Source organism: Candoia aspera, chromosome 2, assembly GCF_035149785.1.
Source record: "Candoia aspera isolate rCanAsp1 chromosome 2, rCanAsp1.hap2, whole genome shotgun sequence".
In the NCBI taxonomy this organism is placed as follows: domain Eukaryota; kingdom Metazoa; phylum Chordata; class Lepidosauria; order Squamata; family Boidae; genus Candoia; species Candoia aspera.
The window spans coordinates 139776841-139797168 of record NC_086154.1 but is presented as its reverse complement, the minus strand read 5'-3'; the positions used below and the strand labels follow the sequence as shown (position 1 = coordinate 139797168).

At 41.7% G+C, this 20328-nt stretch overlaps 2 protein-coding genes across 2 annotated transcripts in view; one reads left to right on the top strand and one right to left on the bottom strand.

Moving 5' to 3' along the window:
• Positions 1-9315, bottom strand: part of ESPL1 (extra spindle pole bodies like 1, separase) — a 57808-nt gene extending 48493 nt beyond the window's left edge. The window contains exons 1-4 of the mRNA XM_063292967.1: positions 9235-9315; positions 7324-8439; positions 6704-6808; positions 1403-1523 (exon numbers count right to left, since the gene is read on the bottom strand). Of these exons, the coding sequence (XP_063149037.1) occupies positions 1403-1523; positions 6704-6808; positions 7324-8439; positions 9235-9315 (1423 nt within the window). The remainder of the gene's footprint in view (positions 1-1402; positions 1524-6703; positions 6809-7323; positions 8440-9234) is intronic.
• A 3221-nt stretch (positions 9316-12536) lies between these two features.
• On the top strand, positions 12537-13956 carry LOC134492428 (pseudouridine-5'-phosphatase-like). The gene has a single exon (XM_063296597.1). The coding sequence runs from the start codon at positions 12576-12578 to the stop codon at positions 13278-13280; it is 705 nt and encodes a 234-aa protein (XP_063152667.1). The 5' UTR covers positions 12537-12575; the 3' UTR covers positions 13281-13956.
• Positions 13957-20328: the final 6372 nt, after the last annotated feature.

The window sequence follows — 20328 nt, the reverse complement described above, 5'->3', positions numbered from 1 at the left end:
TTGATGGCTGACTTATCTGAGTGCCAAGCTTCCAGGAATTCCCTAGTGAAGGGAATTAGAGGTAAACAACATTTACACACCATTCAAAAGAGACAATAAAAAAAAGCTAAGAAGGAAACAAAAAGACCAGAACACTACCTCGCCAGCCACCAACACCCAGATAAGCAGGGATTAACACCAGACAAACGATCACACACAAAACAATACCCCAATCAAGGAACTACCAAGGAGAAAACCACACCCCCACCAAAATGGGCAGGGCAAGCTACTGTATATAAACAGGGAGCAAACCCCACACTCATCAGCACTGATATTACCGAGTCAGGTAATGAAACATCTGCAAGCAAACCACCAAGCTCAGAGAGCATCAAGGACTCCACAGTGCGCACACGCATGTTCTCTCTCTAGAAATAAAAGTTCAAACTATTGAGCCTCTTTCTTCCCCACACATGATGTACCAGGCTAGAAACCATTTTCATGTGGTGGGATGATTTTCAACTGTCTTTTGTTTTGGTAATATACTGAACTAGTATTAAACTGTTACTTGTGACTATCAAAGAACTGGCTCTCATAACAGCTTGTTTGTATAATGAGTATGGTTATTTTTTTAATAGTTAAATCATAGCCTGTCCATGAACTAAGTCAGTAACTGACCAACTCAAGATGCTGTTCATCTTCAACAATAATTTATACAGTTCTCTAAGGGACGCGGTGGCGCTGCGGGTTAAACCGCTGAGCTGTCAATCGGAAGGTCGGCGGTTCGAAACTGCGCAGCGGGGTGAGCTCCCGTTGCTCGTCCCAGCTCCTGCTCACCTAGCAGTTCGAAAACATGCAAATGTGAGTAGATCAATAGGTACCGCTTCGGCGGGAAGGTAACAGCGTTCCGAGTCATGCCGGCCACATGACCCGGAAGTGTCTATGACAACGCCGGCTCCAAGGCTTAGAAACGGAGATGAGCACCGCCCCCTAGAGTCGGATTCGACTGGACTTTACGTCAAGGGAAACCTTTACCTTTACTACTAAGGATTTAGATTGCTTACTATTTTTTTTCTGCAAGAGAACAAGGGCATAAAATTAACAGAAGTACCAAGATAGTTTTGTTGGTAGGGAGCTAAGGACTTGCATCTTATGATAAAATATTGTAAGGCAGGGCGAAGGGAAAGAAAAAGATATAAATGTTTCCTAATTACCTATCTTATAATAATTCTTATAAATATTAGGAGCAATATCTATTTCTTCCAAGATATACAATAATCAAGACAACATCTGAATGAAGAGGAAAACATAAGTGAGAACACTATTTTTTTTCTTCATTATGGCCGCCAAAAGGTCAACACAGTGCCCCATTTGTCTGCCTATTTCTGACAACTGGGAACATAAGCTACCTACCCTGAATACAAACCTGAGAGATCCAGATATTCAGCCTGTTCTTTCTTAGGGAGATTTTCCAGCATTTCCAGCATCCAGGTAACAATCCTTTGAAAAGATGCCAATAACTGTGGCAGCCCACCAAAATCCAACCCCTGTGAGGAAATACAGAAGTTTTAGGAAGAGAAACAGGAGCAAGAACTTCCAAGCCTAAAGCAAGATTGCACAGAATATTTATGACAGACTCTGGACTGCCATCTCAATTATCTTTTCAATCAGTACTCACACCACCCAAGGCCAGTTAGCGTGGAATCAAATGTAAGTTTCAACGTGGGCTCTTCTATTATTAGAAAATAGAAGGGAGAGGAAAAGGGAAGAAAAACCAAACTGCACATTAGAACACCCTGCAACTTCTTGCATATACTACAATTAAGTAACTGAGTATATGGCAGATTCAGACTTTCCTTCTTCCACTCTTGGGCCAATTCCATTGTGCTTTTATTCTGTGATTGAGCTATTTAAAACTAATTTATTCTCATTTCAAACTGTAAGCAAAACTGCAACAGGATATTGTGATGTTAGATTCACTCAAACATGAACATGGATACACTAATGACTATGACTGCTAGTTTCTTGTCAAGGAGAGGGTAATCAACAATTGTGATAAGGTAACTAAATAAGTATAGAAACTGTCCTTTTCAGAACCTTGATAAGGCAACAATTACCATTTAAAAAGAGCTGGGTAAGGCTTATCAGAATAGCAGGAAAACCATTTTTAAAAGGGGGAACCAATGATAGCAATATTTATATGGTTGTCATTAATTTTAACTTGGAAACACAGAACTGTATTTATCACATCAAAACAGGAACATTAGATGTAACCCAGAAACACATACTGTTAAGTGGGTGCTGCTGTGCAGAAGGCAGGATCCTGCCAGCAAACCTATCCCTATTTTGCATGTTCTTTCAAATACACAAAAGCAATGGTGTGACATGCAGAAAAATCTGAATATCTCAACAAGCATTAATTAGGATACACTTAAGTTCTATTTGCAATCAAAAATCCTGTTTTACCAGGATTGCTGTGATTGCAACAGAAAACCTTGCCACCCAATCAGACAAGGTAGAGGATAAAAGAGGCAAAACAGGCACTACTTTTGTCTCTACTTTGAGCTGGCATTGAAAAGAAATAAACACACCTGTTTTTTGCATTATATTAATCCACTTAGACTCATGCCTCTATTTTTTGTGCATACTAAATGTTAGGTAGTATGAGGTTTTTAAAAATAAAATGTGATGTCCAAAACAATATACAAAGGAAACCATTGCTATTCTTTGTAACTCAAGTACAAATCCCAATCATTTCTTTCTACTTCTTAAACTATGATGACAGCATGCCGAAACCTGAATAACTGGGTACAGACAAATGTGAGTTCTTAAACCTTGAACCCTTCAGAAAAGGATCGTTACCTTGTTGTGGTGCTGGAGCTTGAGCACCTCAATGATGCCATGAGCTAAACCGTGAAGGGCCACCCAAGACGGGAAGGTCATGACAGAGAGGTCAGACTAAATGCGATCCCTGGGGAAGGTAATGGCAACCCACCCCAGTATTCTTGCCGTGAAAACTAAATGGATCAGTACAACCAGAGATATGTCGGTATACCATCGGAAGATGAGACCCCCAGGTTGGAAGATGGTCAAAATGCTACTGGGGAGGAACAGAGGATGAGCTCAACTAGCCCCAGACGTGATGACGCAGCTAGCTCAAAGCCGAAAGGACGGCTAGCGGCCGATGGTGCTGGTGGTGAACGGCGAATCCGATGTTCTAAGGATCAACACACCATTGGAACCTGGAATGTAAGATCTATGAGCCAGGGCAAATTGGATGTGGTTATTGGTGAAATGTCAAGATTAAAGATAGACATTTTGGGTGTCAGTGAACTGAAATGGACTGGAATGGACCACTTCACATCAAATGACCACCAGATCTACTACTGTGGACAAGAGGACCACAGAAAAAATGGAGTAGCCTTCATAATTAATAGTCAAGTGGCTAAAGCAGTGCTTGGATACAACCCAAAAAACGACAGAATGATCTCAATTCGAATTCAGGGCAAGCCATCTAACATCACAGTGATCCAAATATATGCCCCAACCACAGATGCTGAAGAAGCTGAAGTAGAGCAGTTCTATGAGGATCTGCAGCACCTACTGGGCAACACGCCTAAAAGAGATGTGATTTTCATCACAGGAGACTGGAATGCTAAGGTGGGCAGTCAAATGACACTTGGAATTACAGGTAAGCATAGCCTGGGAGAACAAAACGAAGCAGGACATAGGCTGATAGAATTTTGTCAAGACAACTCACTCTGCATAACAAACACTCTCTTCCAGCAACCTAAGAGACGGCTTTATACATGGACTTCACCAGATGGACAACACCGAAACCAGATTGACTACATCCTTTGCAGCCAAAGGTGGCGGACATCTATACAGTCGGTAAAAACAAGACCTGGAGCTGACTGTAGTTCAGATCACAAACTTCTTCTTGCACAATTTAGGATCAGACTAAAGAGATTAGGGAAGACCCACAGATCAGCTAGATACGAGCTCACTAATATTCCTAAGGAATATGCAGTGGAGGTGAAGAACAGATTTAAGGGACTGGACTTAGTAGATAGGGTCCCGGAAGAACTATGGACAGAAGTTGGCAGCATTGTTCAGGAGGCGGCAACAAAATACATCCCAAAGAAAGAGAAAACCAAGAAGGCAAAATGGCTGTCTGCTGAGACACTAGAAGTAGCCCAAGAAAGAAGGAAAGCAAAAGGCAACAGTGATAGGGGGAGATATGCCCAATTAAATGCAAAATTCCAGAGGTTAGCCAGAAGAGATAAGGAATTATTTTTAAACAAGCAATGCGCGGAAGTGGAAGAAGACAATAGAATAGGAAGGACAAGAGACCTCTTCCAGAAAATTAGAAACATCGGAGGTAAATTCCAGGCAAAAATGGGTATGATCAAAAACCAAGATGGCAAGGACCTAACAGAAGAAGAAGAGATCAAGAAAAGGTGGCAAGAATATACAGAAGACCTGTATAGGAAGGATAACAATATCGGGGATAGCTTTGACGGTGTGGTCGGTGAGCTAGAGCCAGACATCCTGAAGAGTGAGGTTGAGTGGGCCTTAAGAAGCATTGCTAATAACAAGGCAGCAGGAGACGACGGCATCCCAGTTGAACTGTTCAAAATCTTGCAAGATGATGCTGTCAAGGTAATGCATGCTATATGCCAGCACATTTGGAAAACACAAGAATGGCCATCAGACTGGAAAAAATCAACTTATATCCCCATACCAAAAAAGGAAAACACTAAAGAATGTTCAAACTATCAAACAGTGGCACTCATTTCACATGCCAGTAAGGTAATGCTCAAGATCCTGCAAGGTAGACTTCAGCAACTCAGAATTGCCAGATGTACAAGCCGGGTTTAGAAAAGGCAGAGGAACTAGAGACCAAATTGCCAATATCCGCTGGATAATGGAAAAAGCCAGGGAGTTTCAGAAAAACATCTATTCCTGTTTTATTGACTATTCTAAAGCCTTTGACTGTGTGGACCATAACAAATTGTGGCATGTTCTTAGCAGTATGGGGATACCAAGTCATCTTGTCTGCCTCCTGAAGAATCTGTGTAACGACCAAGTAGCAACAGTAAGAACAGACCACGGAACAACGGACTGGTTTAAGGAAAGGAAAGGAGTACGGCAGGGCTGTATCCTCCCACCCTACCTATTCAACTTGTACGCAGAACACATCATGTGACATGCTGGGCTTGAGGAATCCAAGGCTGGAGTTAAAATCTCTGGAATAAACATTAACAATCTCAGATATGCAGATGATACCACTTTGATGGCTGAAAGTGAAGAAGAACTGAAGAGCCTTATGATGACGGTGAAAGAAGGAAGTGCAAAAGCTGGCTTGCAGCTAAACCTCAAAAAAACCAAGATTATGGCAACCAGCTTGATTGATAACTGGCAAATAGAGGGAGAAAATGTAGAAGCAGTGAAAGTCTTTGTATTTCTAGGTGCAAAGATGACTGCAGATGCTGACTGCAGTCAGGAAATCAGAAGACGCTTAATCCTTGGGAGAAGAGCAATGACAAATCTCAATAGTTAAGAGCAGAGACATCACACTGACAACAAAGGTCCGCATAGTTAAAGCAATGGTGTTCCCCGTAGTAACATATGGCTGCGAGAGCTGGACCATAAGGAAGGCTGAGAGAAGGAAGATAGATGCTTTTGAACTGTGGTGTTGGAGGAAAGGTCTGAGAGTGCTTTGGACTGCAAGAAGATCAAACCAGTCCATCCTCCAGGAAATAAAGCCAGACTGCTCACTTGAGGGAACAATATTAAAGGCAAAACTGAAATACTTTGGCCACATAATGAGAAGACAAGACACCCTGGAGAAGATGCTGATGCTAGGGAGAGTGGAGGGCAAAAGGAAGAGGGGCCGACCAAGGGCAAGGTGGATGGATGATATTCTAGAGGTGACGGACTCATCCCTGGGGGAGCTGGGGGTGTTGACGACCGACAGGAAGCTCTGGCGTGGGCTGGTCCATGAAGTCATGAAGAGTCAGAAGCGACTAAGCGAACAAACAACAAACCTTGAACCAAGAAGGCATCATGCCACATTAAATGGAGATCTTGCCTAGGCAGCTTCCCCCAACAGAAATCATTGGCTGTTCTGTACTAATGCCAACCATTAACCTTACTAGAGTTGATGGAAGTTATGAGCCCCACCAAATGTTTTTACATACAGTATACTGCAGAAGATTGAAAACCAGCTTGATATAGTGGATAAGGTGCTAGACTAGAAACCGGGAGACCATGAGTTTTAATCCTCCCTTGGGCATGAAAGCCAGCTGAGGGACTTTGGACCACTCCCTGTCAGCCCAACCCAGCTCACACAGCTGCTATATGGGGGGGAAGCAGGAGAAGGAATCATTACATACACCACTGTGAGTTGTAAAAAATTAAAATGGGATATAACCTAATGAATATATCAGCTGGCCTAGAAAGGAACCAGGTGAATAATACAACCTTTCATTAGACCTGGATCTATTTAACATAGCTTGCTCTGTAAACAAGAATTTACAGAGACTCAGTCTTGCCTGTTATGAATTCAGAATGCTCAGCTAATTTTGAGCAACAAAACAAGTTGTGCTGCTCAGATTTAAAAGGTATTTTGCTCAAAGATGAAATACCCAGTCATGCTTTCCCAGGCTAGAAGTTTGTTGTCCAAAATTTCACTAGACTGAGGCAACTTCCAAATTTCTCTTACCGGTAGCATCTGAAAAGAATCATACACCACAGTTGTGTATAATTGGAAGTAATGATACAGTAGCTTCACCAGAACTTGTTGCTGTTTCACATTGTCTGTTGGAACCTGTGGAAGTAAAAGGAAATGAAAAAGATTCACAATTCACATTTCAATTAGCAGAACCCCCATCTAGAAATATTATATGAAATCAAAAAAGAACTGATACTCTAGTTACTGGACTTCCTGACCTTTTAATCCAGAAAGAGTACTGTTTACTGATTTTCTGTTCTTCCCTGTTTTGCACAGTATGACATTTAGATGACAATTGGAAAAAAATATGTCTTTGTGAAAAAGAGCTTAAATATGCAGAATGCAGTTATTAGTATGCATACATCAGACTCAAACTTCAAAAAGCTGTTTTCAAAACTAACTTTCTAGACCTCAAGACACGAGAGTAATAAGGTGTCAACTCTTCCGCCTCTCCATCACCACTACACCAGATCCATCCATTCCAAAACAAGGCCATTTTGAAAAACTGGCTTTTTTTTAATCTGAGTCACACTTGTTATCAGCAGGATTTGGATTTGCAGAGTAATGCTGCATGAACTTCAGCCAAAAGAACAGAAAACAGCTTTACGTACCATATCCAGCAGCTTGCAGAGCAGCTTGAAATAGCTTTCCATGAATGTAGAAACCTCCAGAATATCTTGCAAATTAAAGAACTTCTGTTTATCCTTCCTTGCATGCTCATACAATGGGGTTACAAGCAACTGGCCACTTTCAGCCAGCACTTTAAGAAGGGGTTCTTGAGCACCCACAGAAGAGTTTAGAGCTTCTGCTGCTTGATTGAAGAAAGGACCTACAGGACTCTCGGCAACTAACAGTACTTTATTCAGTTCAACACCAGCAGAGAGAATGTCTAAAGTGAGTCTTAAGCAATGGGACTCATTGTTGGACTTTCTCAAGAAGCCCTTAGACTGCTGAAGAACTTCTTTGCTCTGTCTGAAGCAGCCAGTTTTGCAGAGGTAACGCACTCTTACCACCATAAGCTCAAAGATGCAGAGGCAATCCTGGAAGGGCAAGGGTTCACTTATACCATTCTTTTCCAAAATGGCTGCTACCAAGTGGTGATAAAGCTGCTCACTGAGAAAACAGGCTTCTTCCTTGCTCAGAGGGCTGTACTGGGCCTCAAAAGAAACAGCAGCAGCCGAAGCATGCCGGGCCACTAAGGAGGTAAAGAATGGAGGCTCATGGAGCAAGAGGATATGGGCATTATGCTCCAGAAGCACTAAAAAATGCACTGCTTGTAGCTGGGTGGAGAGTGCAAGCTTAAACTGAGCAGGCATTTTTTCCATTTTGGCCATGGCCTCTGTGCTCTTCCACAATACACTAAATGCACTTTTGGCAATAGAGGTATAGTCATCAACAGGCACCTGGGGAGGGTGGTGTTTCAACAGATCAGCATAGAGGAAGTCAGCAAATTTCAGGCAGGTATCAGATGGGCCTTTAGCAGCCACTCCCCGCAGCAAGTGGTAGAGTAGCCTTTCCAAATAGAGAGGAACATATTGAAGTCTTGCAGATACATAGCCATGATAAGCCACACTGGCTAGGGCCTGGAGGCTTTTTAAATGAGCAGGACAGTCCAAGCCTTCTCCAAATCTGTAGATGCAAGCCCGAAGGATCCGATCACATGCTGTTGTTTGCTTAGAAGCTTCGCTTGGACAGTCTTCATTTTTAACTCCACGTATGAGGTATTCCTGTAAATAAAAGATATCCAACAAGGCAGCCTTCTTTAAAAAAGAAAAAAAATCAGCCAGAGCAATCTTTCCTACTTTGGTGCTTGCCAGATGTCCTGAACTACACCTCCTATTAGTCAGTAAAACCCATAACCTGTAAGGCAGGAATGGGAGACTATGGACCTCCAGTTATACCACAACCACCACTCCATGCAATTGTCATGCTGACTGGGAATTGTCAACAACCACACACCCCAGCTGAAGGGAAGTTGAACATCTCACAGTACAATTTCTTACTCCTGCCCTACAAAATTTACTCAGATGTCTATTTCCAGCAGTGTTGAGCAAGAAGTTTCTAAGAAGCCTGCAAGAAAAATAGAAACTGGTGCTCAGAGATAGTTGTAGCAATTTTTATTACAGGGAAAGCAATACAATACTAATAACAGCAATAAAACAATATAATGATCAATATAAAAAATACCATAATAGAGATCTACACTGTATAAAGGACAAATAAAGTTCTTATTATTTCCTAAAGGTCTTTTGAAATGAAGTGTTATAAGGCCTAAAACTTCAAGCACTCTCCAGATGTAATTAAAGGAACAGTCAGTTCCAGAGGCAGGAGATAGAACCTCCGGGTTCACAGGGAATGGTTTACATCCAAAACGTTTTAAGTCTATTCTAAGCATATTTAAGTCTGGATCCAATACAATATATTTAGCTATTAGTACCAACAGGCATTATAAACCTGCCCTCCCTGAATTTTAATCTCTTTTTCAAGTCATTTGCTATCAACACTCCATGCAGATTTCTTACCTTCAGCAGCGACAACAAAGTGAGAGTTTCTTCTGGAGTACTAGTCTGTGCCACAAAATCCACATTTTTGAGGAACTTCATTTTGCATGCCTGAGAAAGGAAGAAAATATGTATATACATTTAGCCCATAGACACAGCCAAGCCTCATTAGGCCTGCCCAGCACTTCTCTATATCCCCCATCTGTACCTCACCACAATTTACAATAGCAATCTTTACATTCAACTCTAATACTCACATCTGTTTTAGAAGGTCAGGATGAGCTTTCTATTTTACCATAGAATTCACTGGGTGACTTTAGGCCAGTCAATCTTTTTCAGCTCAACCTATCTGTCTGGGTTACTGAGGAGGGAGTACAAAAAGAGAAGATCTCCCCTTCATGTATTCCACCTTCATCTCCCAGAAAAAAAATAGAATAGTAAATTCTTAAGTCAGAAAATCATATGCAAATCAAAAGAATAAATATCTGACAGACACAATCCATATCTGGTCTGCTTTTCTGTAGATTTCCTACTTATTCTCAACACAAATAACCAGCTTTCTCATTTGAGCCTGCAGGAGATGAGCTGGAAAGAGGGGCAGTTTAAAGTACAAGCATTATACAATTTGAAAACTCAGGAAAATTTCAAAATACAGAGATATAGTGAGACTATCCTTGTCATATTCAATTATCATGCCATGCTGCAAACTTATCAGAGTTTAACCTCATACTGATGACACCCTTTGTTTGATCCCATTTCATTCAATATCCTGTAACTAAAAACAGCTGCATTCAGCAGAACTTGCAAAATGATTCAGACTTGTCTCATTCCATATGGTGTCAATATTGCATTACCCTCCATTGCCACCCTGGACTTTTTTCTAGATCGCAAGCCACATGAGGCATTTTAGTGAAGCACCATACAATCAGTTATTTCCAAATGTACAAGTTGGGCCACCATCTCCTGTTAACCCTACCAGGTAGAGCAGACCAGGAAATCAACTCACAGGAAGGTTAAAACTACTTTTACTGAGATTGGTTATAATAACAGGTTCTTGCCAAGTCCAATTATGCTGTACCTCCTCCTTATAATTCAGTGAATTAGGGAGGTACTCCCCACTGCACTTCCAAATGTTACATTGTGGTGGATTTAAAAAATGCTTCAGCCCTTTGTCTTGACAAAGAAGCCTGCATGCCTCTGTCAAGGTCATCTTCCTTACTCTGCATACCTTCTGCCAACATGGCCATTACACATGGTGAATGAGAAACGACAGACAACACTCGTAGCCCAACACATCCAGTAGGAACCACACCACAAAAGTGTGAAGAATTTAACCCGAAGAAAACCCATTTTTACGAATACACTATCAGAAAGTTCGCTTAAAGGCAACCTTTTCTCTCCATATACAAAACTGGTCCCAAGCCAACGAACCTATCCTAACCTGCTCTCTAAAGAACAGTTCAAAAGCACCTGTTGGCTCCTTTAAGCACCTCCTACTAGATTAAATACAGACTTCACCAACTTCAGCGCATTGCAGAATTTGCATTTAAAGTGTGTAAAAATATCCACAACCGGCTGAAACGTTATGGATTCCCTCCCACCCCTCTACTAAAAAATGTGTCGGGACATAGCGCTTTTTAAGAAGACGCTGCAGATATTTCTATCTCGAATTGCTGGTCTGCAGTTTCCTTCAGAAGAGTGGGAATAATTCAAGGTTAGCGCTCCGCAACCCATTGCCGGACAGGAAGCCTGGGAGCTGCGATCCAAGACGGGTGGAGGGTCTCGCATTGGGAAAATCTGAATGATGGATACAGATACAGTACGCGGTCGCTATTCCAGGGATCTCCCTCACGATTTCCGACCGCCCCTCTCTGCCCCAGGGCGCGGAGAGGCACCCCTCTACTTTCCCCCAAACTCAGCCTACCCGCCAACAGGAGGACTTTCCGCACAACCGGCCGCGCACTCTCTAACGCAGCCACGACAGGCAGCTGAAATACGAACAGACCCGGCCCCGCGCCCCGTTCAAATCGACGATAGCGGCCAATCAAGAAAGCGGCAGCGTAGCTCCGCCTTTTTTCCCCGCCCGTTGCCTGCTGGGAATTTGCACGGTGGTAGCCGCGTCGGTCCTTCAGCTGAGCATTGTACGCGGGACGGTGTATTTGAACGCTAGCATCTCTTACCTCCGATTGCAACTTTTAAATAGGTCCGCAATACACGTGTAGTCTGCCATGGTTTTAACTTATTTGGGTTTCTATACTGTGTATGACTTGGGTTTCTCTGTTAAATGGCTGATAATTTTGTTCTAAACGTTTATTACAAGCTGCTATGTCAAACTTCCCCTAATATTTAATACAGGGCTTTAATTTACTACATTAATATACACCCACGCTTTCTTGAGACGAAGCCCCACTAAATGCAACGGGACATCGGGCGTGATATGCCGCTGTTACTTCCTCTTTGAACTACAGCACCATATACTCGCTTTTGTCCGATAAACTGAAGCTGTTTTCTGTACTGCTGAGGCAGCTTTATTCCACAAACCCTCATTCCAAGACGCTTCACGTTGGAGCTCTATAGTTCTTTTGTGATTTAAAATGCCCATAAAATACATTTAAACGGAAATGTAGGTGCGTAGTAGGATTAATTAATCTCGGCCTTCACTGTGAGGCAATTATTGTCAGATAAACCACCGATTTCAGTGAGGCATCCTCCCTGGTGAGTGTGGCCATGAACTGTAACTACCAAACTCCCGGCCTACACTGCAGAAGGAAATGGTAGCCTAACTACATGGGTATTCTTCCATATAGTGGGGCACCTATTTTGAATAAAACACAGGAATAGCGGTCTTTCCAACCCGCTGCCTTTCAAGTATGTTGGACTTCACATCCCACCTCCCAAGCAGGCACGAGAACTGCAATTTCTGCTGCATCACCCTGGGGAAGTCGGCTATAGCACTGGATCCATTCCGACGAGTTGAGGAAGAGACATCGCTCCGTTTGCTCTCCAGTGCTGATTGTAACAAGTTTCACAGCTGCCGTGCTAGGCAAACCGATTTATGCCTGTCTCCTGTATTTTAACCAAATTCCGGGACTGCGGGAGTTGTTTGATACTACAGCGGGCTCTTGTGGCTTCTTCCCTACGAACTAGAACGACTTTGCAGAAGAAAAGGTGCTCTTGCAAAGGACCGGACAGGCGGCGGAACCTCGTATTCTCGAACACTCAGTCCCGGCGTCGATTGAAACTACAGAAACTACGCGGGAACATTGCGAATACGAACGGCATTGCGCAGGCGTAGTTCGTTTCCCGCGGTTTTCCTCGGCGGTTGCCTAACACGGGAGTGGGTCGCTGAGGCTGGTACCGCGATGGCGGTTTCATCCGGTGGCGGCCAAACCCTACAGCCCGTCACTCATGTCATCTTTGACATGGACGGCACGCTCATAAATACTGAGGATATATACTCCGCCATCCTCAAAGAACTCTTTAGCCGCTACGGGAAGACGTACACTTGGAAGGAAAAATCCCAGATAATGGGCAGGAAAGAAGTGGAAGGTGTGGAGATCCTCCGAAAGCTCTTCGACCTGCCCTTGACTTCTGAAGAAATCCTGCGCGAAACCGAGAAAGAGAAACGAGAGCAGTTCCCCACAGCTGCCTTGATGCCGGGCGTGGACAGGCTGGTCCGCCATCTGCACCGGCACAAGATCCCCATCGCCGTCGCCACCAGCTCCATCCGCGAGGGGTATGAGATGAAAACGGGCCACCTTAAGCCCCTTTTCGGTTTGTTCCATCATATTGTGCTGGGAGACGACCCTGAAGTAAAAGACGGCAAGCCGCAGCCCGATATATATTTAGTTGCCGCAAAGAGGTTCGAACCGCCGGTACCTCCGGCAAAGTGCCTCGTGTTTGAAGACGCGCCGAACGGGGTCAAAGCGGCCCTGGCTGCCGGCATGCAAGTAGTTATGGTCCCGGACGACAGTCTGCCGAAAGAACTGACGAAAGAAGCCACCCGCGTCCTACAGTCGATGAACGATTTCAAACCAGAAATATTTGGCTTGCCGAAGTTTGATTGACACTTGCTATCTGTTGATCTTAGGATTCAGGTTTTCCGATTGGAGGACATTCTTTCAGTATTAAAAGCATTCCAAAGGTTCTTGATTAGTTCTATAAGAGCATGCTCTATTCCTGGATAATTCACTTACTGAAATCCACCAGTGCTGGGTGGAAAAAGATGACCTGCACTGTATTTGTAATGCCTATTCTACAATGTTGCTAACAAATATCCTGCCAAGGGATAAATTGGTGCCTTGCATGGGAGCATATATTCAGCAGTTCTCCATACAAGATAACAAGCAAAATTTTAGGGTCTTTGTGTGCAACTCATCACAGCCTTGTATATTTTATTAGCAAAAAAGAGGTGCCACTGCAGTATTCCCCATTAGTATGGCCATTGGCTATTCTGGCTGCATATAATGGAAACTGAAGTCAACATATGCAAGGTATCAGCTCCCTAGCTGGGGAATGCTGAAATCTTTGTCTCCAACTGAAGCCTTTTTCCACCAAAAACAGGATGCAGTTCATCTGCTTACTGCTTGCTTTAATTTGATTCCAATATGATTAGCCATGGTTTGTTAACTATAGTGTATTGAATAAGTCACAATTGCCTGGATTTACACAGTACCCTAAGCCAAAGTTAAATAAACCACATTATTCTAACCCATAATGTTGGTTAGCATGTTGTGTGAACCCAGTCAATGTCATGTTCCCGTTCCAATGTTTATGGTTCCTCATAATGTTTCACATGTCATGTCTGCAGTTGCGTGCCTGCCTGGAACATGACAGTCAACATGGTTTGTAAACTATAGTTTAAAACAGCATGTTATGTGAGCCTAGCCAATTTTAGTTTATTCAATAAATAATGACCTAACAATGTGTGAACCAGGTTGCTAGCCTTGAACAGTCACATAATAGCCATCCTAAGGCAATATGCTAAACCAACTAGGTTAATTAATGAGAATATACACAGGCTGCTGTTGGCTGCTATCTGTTGAAAATGTATTTATTCATTGAATTTATATGGTCACCCATCTCAAATTCATGCTTCTGGGTGGCTAACAATGTTTAAAATAAAAACAGTATAACAAAATTACATGTGCCATCTCAACTAGTTCTGGTTGGAACAAACTGAAATTTCAAACTAAGACTTGTGGAAACAAATTGAAACGTGTTCCATGTTTGGGTGACACAATCGTAGGGCCGTAATCAGTCATGATTAAAAATTATACTTACAGTGCATACATCCACCAACCAAAGTAGTGTAGTGTATCATGCAGGCATACTCAGTTTCTCATATGTTCCATTACAGTTTTGGTTTTTTTGAAAATTATGATCTAGGGTGTTAAGCAGGGTCATCTCATATGTGGAGAGCAATAAGTTTAGTACTTTCTGAAGTCTTCCTGAACTGATACAAATGTACATACAAATAACGAACCTAATCTATACTTTCAGCAATGTTATTTTCCCATCTATTCTTTAGCCCTAAATAATGTACTCTGCTTATTGGGGTGGGGTGAGGGACTAATTGAGGTTAGCAATATGCCAGAGTAAAATCAAACCCATTGGCTGGGTTCATGCAGCATACTAAGCAAAGTTGCAGCTTGTTTTCAGTAAGATTAAAAATGTGGCAATGTCTTATGTGAAGCAGTCTATACTGTTACTGTTCTAAACTTGTAATTTGAATAATTAATCTACTGAACATATATTAAGCTGCAAGAGTAAGTCTGTGCATGCTTTATTTTGGCTTGTTCTATGAACACTGCCATTGTGGTTGTAAAAAAAACAATCTGCAGTATTACCAAGACCAGCCTCTGCGTGTATACATGTAAATGCAGAGTTTTTGGCTTTGTTTTGCTGACTTGTGTGGCACATCTCTCTTGCTTCCTCTCTCCCACTTTTTATCCCTGTCTGTATCTTCCATTTATTAACATGCTTTAATGTTTTTTTTTATTTATATTCTGTCTTCTAGAAGTTCGGGGCACTGTAATCAATGTACTCTACTCCAGTTTATTTCTACAATAACTTTGTGAGCTGGTTGGATTAAAAGATAACTAGTCTAAAGTTAACTAGTGAACTTCCATGCTGAGTATGGGTTTATATGTGGGTCTCCCAACTGTTCTTAGTCAATCTCAAAAAGCTAAACTAAGCTGTACCTGATTCAAACTTACATGGGAGAGCCTTTGGAAATATGGCTGTAGGCTAGACAAGGAAGTAGAGAAAACATCTCGGAAGAAGTGGCAAACTATTTCTATAGTTGACTAAGAAAACTACATGGATGCATCCATAAAGTTATGAAGAGACAAGGCTGGCTCATAGGAGACTTCATACCAACAGCTGCCAACACACAGTAACATGCAGTAGTGGACTATTACCCTCCAGCATATGTTTGTGATCTTCCCAAACCTAAAAAGTTGGCTTCTGTGTGATACAAATGCTGGACTATACCAGCTTATGGCCTGATCCAGCTGGACTTACATACTTCTGAATCCTTCTGATATATGCCACATTCTCTAATACAAAATAACAAAGGAATCAGTGCACTTAAGTCAGGATCAATCGTTTTGGACCAGTGGACATTTTTGGGGAATAAATAGGCACTATTGCAAAATGGGTCCACTGAAAGGTCTTCGTTAACAAAATTGCTGTTAAGGTGGGCAATATAATTTATAAATCTGCATTTTCTGACAATCGCTAGTGAGTAAAAATTCTTGTCCTTACAGGAAGAGGAGAAAATCTTAAGGTTGTTGAAACGGTAGTAAATGGGAAATGTGAAAGAGGGTAGATAAAGCATAGGAAGTGATGCAGTAGGCTACTTTCTTTGTTTTATTTAGAATGTTCAATTTTTCTGTTTAGCATATTTATTTGTATTGTCATTTTCCCCCCAAATTACTCATGGTTCAGTCTTTTGTCTCATGCATGGTCTGCCCATCAATTTTTCCATCATAATCCCAAATGTAAGGATAAAGTCATAGATGATTTAACTGTTTTACCCAGGAGGGAAACTATTCACCTTGCTGGCAACCCACCTGGGAAGGTACTGCTGAACCAGAAATACACTGCTGAATATTTTTCATTGCTACCTGGCTGAAACAAGGCCTAAGAGTTCCAGCTTTTAAGGAGAAGGGGTAGAGTAAGAGCTAGAGAGTCTAAAATTCATTATCTCACTATACTACCAGTTAACCAAAAGGCAAACTGGTGATGTTTCCTGTCACTTCAGCTTGCTTTTGCCTTTTTTTCCTGGGATTGTGAACCCAATTCCATCCATAATTCTGAGCTTTTTTTTTTTTTAGAAATGCCTTTGAGCCCTGTGAAATCAATACACATTCTTTTAAATATAGGTGAACCTGATATTTTACTTTCCAGCACAGCAGCTACCGTTAAAAAAAATTAAAAATAAAGGATCCATCCATTTATTTTAAAAACTAGGTGGGACGTAGACCCCCAACAGAAGCTGAGGAAGACGTCAGTAGCCTCATTGGAGACCACTTGGAAGACTTCAGAATTAGATTGTCCATAGTAACCTGAATTGACAACCTGCAGAGGAAGAACATTAAGGCAGAAAAGAACAAGAGCAAGTGTAAGTACAGCCATTAAATGGAACAGAAGCAAAGGATTCAAAACTATAGAAAGTATTTATGTGTAAGAAACACAGAAGTCCAGGGCTTCCAGCCGAGTCCAGCCTTGTTCTGAGTCCTCAGCCTTGCTCCGAGTTCCTAGTCCAGAGTATCCAGCCTAGCCCAGGGCTTCCAGCTGAGTCCAGCCTTGTTCCAAGTTCTCAGACTTACTTCGAGTCTTCAGTTCCCAGTATCGAGTCCAGTCCAGTCCTTAGATCCCAGAAGTCTCCAGGGGGCTCCAGCCAGCCCTGCCCAGTGTTCTGGTGCCAGCCTAATTTGAGTGGTGTTCCAGTTTGAGATCTTTCGACTTCAGCTTCGGTAGCGTCTCGCTCTCCAGCCTCTCCCAGCCGTCCAGTATCCGTTAGAGAGTCCTGCTCCACTGCCTTGCTGTGGTCTCCTCCTGCAATCTTGCTAGTTTCCTTGTTGCTACCCAGTTGGTCTTAAGTGAAACCAGTTCTTCTTGATTCTAAGGACTTATTTATTGTAAAGTTATTTAATAAAGAGTATTTTTGATATTTAATCTGCCTGGCTGCCTTGAAGTCTGATCAGGACACAAGGGAACTAAGATTGGGGAGAGTATCTTTAGTAGTGCTGAATAGCACAGTTTCTTCTGTAAAGAGCAAGGAATGAAGCAATTAGTAAGAAGAATGGTGGTCTTAAGGCATTTTGTATTTGAAGGACAACCCAGTCCAAAAACTTTCATTCTGCAAGAGAGAGAGTGGGGGAAAAAACAATTGGAGATCCTTAGAAGAAGAACACCCCATTTGGTACCTCTTTTCTGATTCTTCAGAGTTATATTAACAGATGTTCAGAGCCATTTTGGAGTACAGCAGTATAGAAATACCAGTAATAAATAAATAAAAGTAGGAGCCCTTCCAGAACATGAGGAGGATATTGCTTCATGGAAGTACTTGGAACGCTTTGATAAAATGACAGAACTGCAAGTGTAAAGACACCTTTAATATACGGTCTAAATCTGTAGTACTGTATCATCATGCCTTAACACATGGAGCTCTTACATTATGCTGCACTGGGGCAAGCCCAACACTATTTCTGACATGGGGTGGTCCTCTGTAGGTGTTAACACTAATGCAAAACAAATAGCACAAGTGATAATTCTTGGCTGGGAGTGGCCCAACTGGTTCATCAAGTATTATTTCTCTTCCAACTCCATACATACATTCATGCTAACTTGATTGGCATACAGATATGCTAATTAGGTATATTAGAAAGGCAATGTAATTATGCAAGATTCTGTTGAGACCAATTCCATATATTGTAGTACCTTCTCAGGCTACAACTGGATCAAACTAGAATCATGTTGTAGCTGTGGCATGCTTACTGATTCTTATCAAAGCAACTTTCCTATGACGGTGTTTGTGCAGTCTGATGGGGTTTTTAAAGGTTAATAAAAGAACTCCAAGCAGCTAACAACAATCTTGCAAAATACAAGTGTGAACCAAAAAAGAAACTTGCACATTAAGCTTAATTACGTTCAGAAAAGAATTCAGTCTTCACACAGTAGTTAGATGAAGAGAAAAAAAAGGTAGCTTACATTTATTCAGTAGATCTGGATACAATCAGCTTCATAGTAGAAAGCACTTATTCATTACTGGTTCTTTGTAGACATATTTCTATGTGGAATAGAAATGTCTGTGTGCAAGTGAGATGAAAGGGATGAGAGCTGCATTCTGCAGCCCCTCCTGCTTGCAGGTGTCCCCTCAGGTAAAATGGAGATTGTTAATTCCCAAACCCAAGGAGGAGGAGGAAGTGGAAATCAGGTGACCCATGTGACATACCACAAGCACAATAGAGATGCATTTACTAGAAAGACCCCCTTATGCTTATGAGACAATGCTGAGTTGACCCCTGATAATTCCAACACAGTCTTCTTACCCATGATTAACTTGGTCATGGTTTAGTTGCCCATATGTTCTATTCATGTGACACACTCAGCCAAAAACTAACCACATGGTTTATGTTCATACAATATGCTAAGCCTCAAAAAGCCCTAATCTAGGTTACAATTAATCAAGCTTTGTGCAAACACAGCTTCCATGTGGCTTTACACAAATTGTTCATAACATTCTCTCTTGGTTTTTATACAGAGACAAGAACCTGAAACAGCCACAAAATAGAGCCACATTAGTTGCAGTATCTTTACTACTTTTTTCTCCAACTGTAGTGTACACATGGAAAGGCTGAAATGTGATACAGGGGAGAGAGGCAATTTAACCCTGTCTATCTCATCTGATGTAGTTTCGATTTACTGCACAAAAACCCATTTTAGAATTGGCTGGGCTACTGGGCAGAATCAGTGCTAACCAGCAAACTTGGGTTGATCATATTTTGCTATTGATTTTTCTCAAGTTAGTGTGACAGAGCCACAAGTCTTCTCATAGACGTTTAAAAATATATATTTCTTTTATTTTTCTAACCTTTAACTCATTACTTTAACTTTCAGTTTTTGACTCCCAACTTTTATCTTGTTGCGTGTGTCTGGCTTTGTTTGGTTTTCTTTTATCTGAGTAATTTTTCTTAATGTGTAGGAAGACGAGGACTCACTCAAGGCTTGGGCATATAAGCCCAAGAAAATCCTTGAAGCAGCTAAGAATTGAAGATCTGGTCCCTGAACCCAACTGCATGCCAATAAGAGTTACTGATTTATTTATTATAAGTAATCAGTTTAATCTTCTGGCTGACTCAGGAGCAGAGACAGTTCCAGAGGCAGATGTTGTGAGCAACCGAGACATGTCAGTGTCCTGCTTACTACTGGAATCTCCCTTGTCAGAACAGCAAACAGAAAGACTAAAAAATAACAATGCAACCTCTCCCATGCCAGCTGGCTCCTCTCAGACTGATTTTATAGCAAATCATTGTTTAAATATTGCAGATACTGTTTCTCTGATATATTCAAATTAAACAACATCAATGAAAAACTGGACTCCCTATTATGTATATTGAGATATTCCATAAAAGGTTCTCTACCAGTCCAAAGAACTTGCCTTGATATTCATGTTGAAACAACCTCAGAAACATCACAATATATTATACAATCTGTTCAAATCATGCTTACCGTTTGCAATAACATCATAAATACACATAAATGGGATTCCTTTAAGATAATACCACTCTCTTTGAGTTTGCTGCTTCATATTCCAATTTCCTAAGTGGACTTGAAGTCAGTGGAACACCTTCCAAATGATGGGGTGCCAGTAGGATCTTGCTTACATTTAATACTTGCATAATTACATCAGGGCTGATTAAGATGAGGAACTTCTTGGCCACCTTTCAGGTCGTTCTTAACTGAGTTTTCAAAGATATGACAATTAAGCCTCTGTTGCTGTATTCTGAATCTGGGTCTGTGGTGGTAAAGCATAGCCTTGGGAGTAAAGCATACCATTAAGCTGGCTTCTGTCCCAGAGAGACCAACCTTGGGAAGGCAAAACCA